The sequence below is a fragment of the Nothoprocta perdicaria genome, unplaced genomic scaffold (genome assembly GCF_003342845.1).
Source record: "Nothoprocta perdicaria isolate Ctin4 unplaced genomic scaffold, notPer1 scaffold_482, whole genome shotgun sequence".
NCBI classification, from domain to species: domain Eukaryota; kingdom Metazoa; phylum Chordata; class Aves; order Tinamiformes; family Tinamidae; genus Nothoprocta; species Nothoprocta perdicaria.
The window spans coordinates 61,719-71,101 of NW_020455735.1; the positions used below are offsets into that span (position 1 = coordinate 61,719).

Sequence of the window (9,383 nt, forward strand, 5' to 3'; positions counted from 1 at the left end):
CCTTTCCCCTGGTCCCCTAGACCCTTCTCCCCTGGTCCCCTAGACCCTTTCCCCTGGTCCCCTAGACCCTTCTCCCCTGGTCCCCTAGACCCTTCCCCATGTGGTGCTGAGCTCCAGCTCTCACCTCTGAGCACCAGCTCCACACGCTCGCTCTCCTCTGACCTTCCACCCTTCGTCTCGTGGCGGCACCAGTATCTCCCAGCGTCCTCCCGCCTGGCTGCTGGGATGGGGAACTCGGCTGCGCCCTGCACCACGTCCCGGTACCGCAGCGGGTGGGGGACCCCTTCTTTGTGCAGGGTGGCCCTGCCGTTGTGTCCGGCTACGTGGCACTGCAGGGTCACCCTGTCCCTCAGGGCCACCTCGTGGCTGGGGCTCAGGGACAGCGATGGTCTCGGCTCTGGGGTGAGGGAGAGAAGAAGGAGCTGAGGAAAGCCGCTCCTTGGAGAGCCTGACACCTCCTTCCTTTCTCCTCCACTGCATGTCCTGGTCTTCCCTCTGGTGACCCAAAGGACGTGGTGGCAGGTGCCCGTAGCCAGGTCCTGTGGGTTGCAGAGGGTGGCCAGGACCCCCGTGGAGACGGCTTTGGAGAAGGGTCCCCATCCCATGCCCGTACTCACGTGCTTGCCCGCTGCTCTGGAGCACCAGCCACCAGCCTGCGGAGGACACACAGCCCATCAAGGACAGACCTACAGCCAGAACCAACCCGCCCTGCTCTTTTCTCCCAAGGAACTTACCGAGGACAAGGATGGAGACCATGACAGGGTGAGTCCAGCCGTGCCGCGTCCGGTGTCCGAATGAGGAACCGCCCCGGGCTCTGGGCTGACGGGGAGGGGGCCCAAATCACGTCTCCCTTTGGACACTGAGATGCTGGGCGTCCCAGCTCTGTCCTGGGGACGGTCCCCAGGGCCCTGTGCTGGAGCTCATGGCCACACAAGGTGAGAAGTCCACCTTTGGGCCAGCACGTAAGCCGGAGGGGGGCTGTGAGGACACGTGGGTGGCCGTTGCCCAGGGCTGTGGTTTTGCAGCCGCAGTCGGTGGCAGTGACGTTGGCAGATGACGTTTCAGCACTTCCCGTCCCTGGTGGTGCCTCCGCCAAGCTCCTGTCACCATCCTCTTTCACCGTCCCTCTGCAGTCAGGCGAGATGCCTCCTTCCCAGGGTCCTTTCTCCTATCCAGGGCCCCTGGGCCAGCTAGGGACATTATAGGGCTGTTCCTATGGGAGATGTAACCCAACACACCATGATCACCACCTGCTGCGGGGATGGCTTGGTAGGGCATCCCGAGGGAGCCTCCATACCCCATCTATAGCCCTGCAGCCTCATGCCCTGTGGAGGGGACGGAGGTGGTTCCCATGTTGGGCATGAGGATGTAGGACTATAGATGGCGTATGGACGTTCCCATGGGATGCCCTACTAAGCCATCCCCGCAGCAGGTGGTGATGACATGGTGTTGGCTTACATCTCCCATAGGAACAGCCCTAAAACGTCCCTCGCTGTCCCTGTCAGAAGAAACCTGGGACTTGAGGAGCACCAAAACCAGAGAAGTGTCCGCAATTTGGGACCTGTCCCTATATGGGCCGTTTCTTCCCATGTTTCTTCCCGCCTTTCTTCCTTCTACCCTACCAAGTAGAGCGAAAGAGTAGGGAGGAATCGGGCAGCCAGAGCTGCCCAGTCAAGGCAGGAAGTATCTTCCGATGTCCAGGTCTGCGGGCAGCACTTCTGGCCACAGGCCTGTGTGATTTCAGTGTCCCGCTTCCTGTGGTGGCATCTTCTTTTTTGGTAAAGGGGGGCAAATAAGGAAATGAGTATTTGTGTTTGCGTTCGGCGGAGCGGATAGCGCTTACTCGCCAGATTACAGGCATGACTTAAATTTTATTATATTTTGCTTTACTGCGCTTTGCAGGTCCTGTGTTTTTTAAAATTGAAGTTTTTGGTAACCTTGTGTGTCATTTTTCAGTGCTGGTTTTCAAGCTGCCTACGCTCAATTTTGCGCCTCTGCACCACATTTTGGGGATTCTCACAATATTTCTAACTTTTCCGTTAATGCTTCATCTCTTGTGGTGATCCTTGATGTTACTGTTGCAATTGCTTTGGGATACCTCAAACCATGCCCATGTCAGACAGCAAACTTATAAATTTTGTAAATTTTATAAATAATTGATAAATATTGGGTGTCTTCTGACTGCATTCCCCCTCTCCTTGGTCATCCCTATTCCCTGCGACACAAAGTATTGAAATTAGGCCAATTAATAGGCCTAATTAGGTAGTAATATTAGTAATAAAATCAGTAAGAATAATTAGTAATAAAATACAATAAAATAGTAATTAGTAATAAAATTAGGCCAAGTAATAGGCCTAATTAATAGGCCTAAGAGAGGTGGTGATTCCTCTGATGGAGCTGGGCAAAGTGAATTCGAAACAAATTGCCATCTGGGCAAAATTCACCTGGACATTGAGAGAGCAAAAGCTTCCCGTGGGGATCCTGGCTTATTTTGAGAGACACACGTGGATTTTCCAGCTGTGGGCGCTTCTCCTTCCTGCAGGCACACGTACGCGCGTGATCAAAGTGACCCCAGTGACAGGATGGATTCTGAGACTTGGCATTTATTGAAAAGCTGATAAAATGCGGTCAAAGCAACTGAGATTAAATGCATTGCATGAAGCTGAGCAGCAGGAGACGGGATCGGTTAGACGATACTACAGGCAGTGCCAAGCGGAGGGACACGGGCCATTCCCTTTTTCACCCTTCCTCTGCATCAGGACGGACAGAAGTTCCATTTGTAGTCCCTGTCATAGTTGTCAGTCGTGGAACACCAGAGCTTCCCGTTTTTCTCGTTCAGGCTGGTGCATTCATGGAATTGTTTGCCCCGGTAGGTGAAAGGGAAGACACAGGATTGCTCCGAGAAATGGCCTGGACCTGGGGGAGAGAAGGGTACAGGTCCTGAGATCCTGCCCACGTCACGCCCTAAGCTCGGCTTGGTGCTGAGCCTCTCTGTGCTGGGTTTTTCTGTTGCAGGAGGTGAGGTTGAACATCTAGGACTTAGTCATCCTCTTTGCAGAACCGGCTTGTTCTGCTACGTGCTAAAAGTGGCCTTAGTGCTCACAGTGTGTCTGCAAGGAGCTGCTGATGAAGCACAAATTAACACCCGCCCTTCCCAACTGAAAGAGACTTAGAGGAGGATTAGAGAGGCATCCTTCTCTCCGGCTTAAGTATCTCCATACCCTGCACCAAGGAGAGGTTTTGATCCAGGACAGAAAAGATCAGACCTTTTGCCTCTAGAGCCGTACTCATAATCAAATGGAAACTACTTGTGTTGCAGTGACCAACCAAGTTGCAGACTGGTACTAAGTTTCAGCCTGGGTGAGTTCTTTTCTGCAACCTCATCCTTAATTTTCAATTTTCATGTCTCTCAGCGTCCTCTGAACATGTTCCTCTGAACATCCCCAGATGGGCGTTTCAATAACACTCATGCACTCCCTGAAGACTGAAGTGTAAGGCCTGCTTTCCAGTGATTTTTCCTTTGGGCTAAGCCTAAGGGCTTTCCAAGGCCTGTTTTCCTTTGGGTTGCCTTCCAGGATCACATATTTAGAGTTTTTTCCTTCCTTTCCTTTCTTTTTCCTTAATTACTTCCAAGTTTCCCAAACCTGGGGCTGCAGCTGTGGAATAGGAGGGTGCTGTTGGGTGGCTCCACATGGCCAGATCTCACCCAATTGCTGAGTTTTGAGTCCACCAAGGGTTGGACTAATGAACCTATGATAGGTCCCGTTCTGATGTCCCAAAGATGCTTATGGAGGGCCTGCCACCCTACCTGTGTAGGAGCACAAGGACCACGTTTTGTGCTGGTCATAGTTGCTCGTTGTAGCACACCAGAATTTTCCAGGCAGCATCTCATTTTGGATGCAGGAATCGTACGACTCCCCCTTGTAAATAAACGGGAACACACATTGGGACTCCGTGTTAGTCCAGGACGTATCTGCAGAACAACCCGAAGACACCAAGGTTAATTCACAGGGGAACATAAGTTAGGTAACTCCCCACAAATCTCCTGGTAAAGCAGTTAAAACAGTTTCCCTCTCCATTCTTGCAGAGTGAGATCAAAAGACAACATTAAAGACAACCTTTAGTCTTTGCATAACTTCTAATAACTTTATTTTTCCTAGAGTTAATGTCTTCTCCTCACCTGCATCACTCTTATTTTCCCCCTACTGAATATTGACTGATGTCCAGCAGGTGTTACCCAACTCTTACATATTTAATCTGTATTTTTACTGGGAGGAGAACAAAGAGAAGGAGATATTTACACATTTCAGGGCAGTAACTCCACAGTTTATGTTGGTCATAATTGCCTGTTGCGGCACACCACGGATTCTCATCTTCATTTGTTTTGATGCAGCCGTAAAATAACTTCTGGTCATAGATGAAGGGAAAAACACATTTTCCACCATTGGAATTTCCTCCATACTCTAGAGATACGAAGAAGAGCAAGAAGAGTGTAAGCTCAAGAATGAATAAAAGTGTTGGCGAGGGGAAAAATAATCCACCTTTTTTAATTCATATTTTCTTGTTTTTTTTTTTTTTGCCTCATTTGTCTAAATTCAGAGTAAAAAACATTTGCCAATGAGAGAAACTTGAAGCAACAAGGCTGAAAACATCAAAGAGGTTTCTCTGTATGTCGTGCAGTATACCTGTGGAAGCCCTCGATAAAGGATGTTATAGATGGGTTTCATGAAGGAACTCATGAAACTCATGAAGGAGCTCATGAGTTTCAGAAGGAACTCATGAAATCACGAGTTTCAGAAGGAGCTAGGAATGTATTTGGAGGAGAATATCGCTGGGAATGTCACTAATTCTTGCAGATAGAATGGATTAATCTGAATAAAATTCCCTCTCATTTGAAAGCAGATGTTCCACCTAGGTCAGGTGCCTCCCACTCAGAGATGTTTGCTCTCTCCTGCTATCTGTGGGAGCAGTCTAGATGTCTAACGTGAAGTTGTGTAATAAATCCCACCCTTAGTGCCAATGGGCAGTAGTTCCCAGCACAGAATTGTTTTTATCTTATTTTTTTGTCTGCTGGGTTAGAACTTTACCATCATTTGTCTGTAGGCACTAAGCCGTTCTTCAAACACCAGAAATGACCCCGGAGGAGTCAATTCCCACTAGAAATTATAGTAAAGCCCATCCACTCCCACCAAAAATGACCAGAACCCTTCACTCTTCTGTCCTCCTTGCACCATGTGACAGAGCACCACGAGGTTGCCCTCTTCTCCTATCTCTTACCTGACATGGAACAGTAGTGCCACTTGCTGTCATAGTCGCTGGTGGAGGAGCACCAGTACTCGCCAGATCTTGAGTCAACGTTTGTGCAGCCATAGTGCAGCTTGTCTTTGTATTTGAAGGGGAAGACACAAGGGAGGTTCCCACTGTTCGTACCCGACACTAGTAGGGCGAAGGTTGAGATGGAAAAGAAGATTTGGTTGAGTAGGAACAAGAGAATGGGCTTTGCCTTTGAGGTTGTGTCAGGGAATGGTTTTTGACTCTTCCCACTAATCCCCACTGCCTCCGGTCAGTGTCCAAGCCCCATGTCCATCAGGACGCTCAACATCCTCCATGCTCAGTCAATGAGGCACCAAGCCTGGAACTGATAAACCATTTTTCCTAGTATCATTATCACCTGAGTTGGTCATCCTCATCATGTGGCATTGAGAGAAGAGTCTCAATGTTTTTTAAAATGAATGTTAAACATTTTCTTCATTTTTTAGGCCTTCACCAGCACCTCCCTGATCAGCTAATCAAGATAACAACTGTGGAAATGAAACTGCTTTTAAATATTTTCTCCTCTCTCTTCATGCATGTTGAATATTCTTAGGATATTTTGCCTTCCTTTTTCCTTCCCTTCAGTAGGAAACGTGCGTCTCACCCCTACATTTCCCCGTTGTCTCAGGTACTGCTGGTGGAGGTGAGGGTGACCACCAAGGCCAAGCTTGCTTTAGCTCCAGGCCTGATCCTACCAGACCCCCGGGTGAATTTTCTCTGTAACTCCCCATATCCTTACCAGAAGCTTGGCAGTATGTCCACTTGGGATCCGTATCGTAATTGCTGCTCAGAGAGCACCACAGAAGCCCTTTGGATGACCCTTCCGTGGTGCAGGAGCTGTAGGTCTGACCTTTGTAGGTGAACGGGAAGACGCAGGGTCCCTTTGGGTCTGTGCTCAACACTAGGAGAGGGTAGAAAACCGTCAGTGCTAGAGATATTCAGCAATGTTCAGGACGGGAAGGTGGCATGGGCCGTTGCACTCACACATGTCAGCGCAGTAGCTCCAGCGTAGGTCACGGTCATAGTTGTCTGTGGTGGCACACCAGAATCGCCCGTTGGGAGTGTTCTCGTTCGTGCAGGTGTAAAAGATGCGCTCCTTGTATATAAAAGGGAAAAAGCAGGGCTGGCCACCTGAGCTGCCCCCATACTCTGTGAGGAGAGGAAAAGACACAGTAAGGACAGTGCTTGGAGCCTCGGAGAACTTTTCTCCTGGAGAACACCCTTCCCCGGAGAGCTAATGTCTTCCAAAGTCAAGGTAAAAGAGCTGTGTGCATGTGAGGACCTAAACAAATAGATGCAGCCCCAAATCTGTTTCCAGTATATGGATGTCTAAAGCCCTCTAGACTGGCTCTGGTATCTCCAAGGAGAGATCTGAGCCTGATCCTGGCCTAAAGGAACTCTCCATGAACTTCTCTGTGAAGCTTTTGCTGTCCCATGGGTAGTACAGAAGCGAGGCTTGCTTAGGTCAGATTTGCAAGTCTTCCATGCCTGGAGGATAATAACCACGGATAATAACCCAGAGGGACAGCCATGGTCTACATGACTACAGTCACCTGCATTCATAACCCATCAGTCATTCCCTGGAAGCACCTGCTTTTCCTACGGTTTCTAAAAGGAGGGACCAGAGATAGATCTCCAAAGCTGAGGAAAATTCTGCCAATAAACTTCCCTGAACTCACTGACAAATTCGACAAAGGCTCGTTTCTTGGTTTCACGAGGCATAAGTTCATGAAGGGGGAATGTAGGGAGGAAGGGGCCAAGCTCTTCTCATTGGTGGCCAGTGACAGGACAAGGGGCAATGGGTGGAAGTTGAAACCCAGGAGGTTCCATCTCCAGGTGAGGAGGAACTTCTGCACTGGGAGGGTGCCCGAGCCCTGGACCAGGCTGCCCAGGGAGGCTGGGGAGTCTCCTTCTGTGGAGGTCTCCAAACCCACCTGGACGCCACCCTGTGCCCCATGCTCAGGGTGTCCCTGCTGGAGCAGGGAGGTTGGACTCGATCTCTAGAGGTCCCTTCAACCTTGAATATTCTGTGGTTCTGTGATTCTGAGGCTGTTTGGATGGTGTGGCTTTCTATCCCCACCATGGTAGTTCTAAAAAGGAGAGATACTCCAAGGACAAGGTCCAGCACTCACCTTGAGAGCTGCAGTACTTCCATTTGGCATTCTGATCATAGTTGCTTGTCGTGGCACACCAGGGAATTTCCTTGCTGCTGTCAACCTTGGTGCAGGAGGTGTAGGTTTTCCCCTTGTAGATGAAGGGGAAGACACAAGGGGAGAACTCCCCACCTTGGAACCAAACAAGAAGAGATGAAGGATCAGACCCCCCCAGCAAAGATCAACCTTGCTAAAGGAAGAAGAGCACCAACTACGCTGAAGGAAAGAAGTTCTTCTGCAGATCATGAAGGTAACCAAGGAGATCCTTCTGTGGGACACAGCTGGACACTCGGAATGCTGAGAAACTGCAAGGAACTCGGGATTTAAAGGGTTTCCAGCTGGTGTAGATAAGAAGCAGTGCCTCAACTCTCTCATCTGGGGACAGACACATAGTGGGACACAAATTTAGATTGTTTTTCATCAGTACTTACCACCAGCTGCTGACAAACTCCTCTTACAGACAAGGGAATAAAAGCCACCAAAACGTCTTCTACCCAAAGATCTATCCAAATGGGTTCTACCTGGCCCAGGTACCCCGGTGCAGATGGCTGGCCTGAAAAGAGGGAATGTTCAGGAATTACCTGTGTCAGCCAAGCACAGAGGCAGAGCAAGTGCTCCCCAGAGCAGGCTGATAAACTTCAGTGGCATCTTCTGCACGTCCTTTGGAGCTCCTTTTTGCTGCTGCTGCTACCGAGAAGATGCCCCTTGGTGTCCGTCCGCGGCCACATTTATTCACTGCCAGTGAAGTAGGAAGTCCGGGGGAGGGACAAATTTTCTTCTCCCTGCCTCAAAGATAGAAGTAAATTTATTTCGTTTCCCCGCCCAACAGCTTTGGAGAAATCGGGACAGAGGGGTCCAAAGGAGAGGCAAAGGGGCTCATAGCCCAACTGGGGTGAATCTGCAAGGATTCTGGAATATTTTCATATTCAGCTTAATTGAAAAACGTTAATGTTGAAGACAGACGCAGCACGAGGAAGACTGGGGGTTGTGGAAGATGTTTTTGGAAGATGTGGCATGTCAAAGACATGGGCGTCTTTGTGATGGATTTTTTTGAAGAACGTAGCCAACCAAGATTGCTGCACACCAACTCCCATGCCCATGTTGCTTAAAAACACATGCATCTCAGTGCCAGGAACTCCCTTGACTTGGAAGTTTTGGAAGAAACCTCAGCTCCCCCATAAATTTATGAAGATCTTTTCTTGTTGTCCATCAGCAAGGATGAATCACTCATCACCTGTCCTTCTTGGATGGATAGGTGCGAAACACCAGCGCTGGAGACCACTGGATGATTCTCTCTGTGTTTTTTGAAGACTCCTTGGAGACACAGAGACACAAAGTGGAGATCTGCAGTCATATGGAAAAAAATAAATTGGCAGAAATAGAAATGTCCCTCGTTCTTTGTTGATTGAGGCTGAGAACTGACATGACTGATGTCGGAGTGTTTTTTGTCAACAGAAACTGGCTGACGTACTTAAAATTGACTTAAAATTGACTTAAAATTGACTTAAGTCAACCCCATCTCACTCTTTAACTACAGGGCCCTCCAACCTGCAAATAAAAAGGGCAGATTTGACAGGGTATTTGCAAATTTGTCGTTAGAATACCACCAGGTGCTGATGATGCCCTCATGACGAGACACGTAGAGACATGTGTAGCCAATACAAATTTCACAATGCAATGCACAGCCGTCAGTTTTAGTAATTTATACCTGAAATATCTATGAGAAGGCGCTAGAAGCTAGATGTAAATGGCATGTTTTAAGATTGCTTCTTTGGAGTGTTCTCCAGATAGTGTCTTCTCCAGGTGGAATAACCCCCACATCAGTTTTCTTAGGAGGGAGGCAACTGATGTCACTTGAACGTATTTTCACATGCTATTTTCACATGTGAACATGTTTTTGACACGCTATTTTTAAAT

At 48.8% G+C, this 9,383-nt stretch overlaps 2 protein-coding genes across 2 annotated transcripts in view; both read right to left on the reverse strand.

The window, feature by feature from the left end:
- LOC112954067 (osteoclast-associated immunoglobulin-like receptor) overlaps positions 1-605 on the reverse strand; it is a 2,354-nt gene extending 1,749 nt beyond the window's left edge. The window contains exon 1 of the mRNA XM_026047215.1: positions 125-605. Within this exon, the coding sequence (XP_025903000.1) occupies positions 125-605 (481 nt within the window). The remainder of the gene's footprint in view (positions 1-124) is intronic.
- Positions 606-2,613: 2,008 nt separating this feature from the next.
- On the reverse strand, positions 2,614-8,206 carry LOC112954078 (epididymal sperm-binding protein 1-like). The gene is made up of 8 exons (XM_026047225.1): positions 8,048-8,206; positions 7,446-7,598; positions 6,298-6,462; positions 6,053-6,214; positions 5,278-5,436; positions 4,302-4,463; positions 3,809-3,973; positions 2,614-2,916 (listed from the first exon to the last, which is right to left on the reverse strand). Exons 1-8 carry the CDS (start codon positions 8,112-8,114, stop codon positions 2,756-2,758), a joined length of 1,194 nt encoding a protein of 397 aa, XP_025903010.1. The 5' UTR covers positions 8,115-8,206; the 3' UTR covers positions 2,614-2,755.
- Between the last annotated feature and the right edge of the window lie 1,177 nt (positions 8,207-9,383).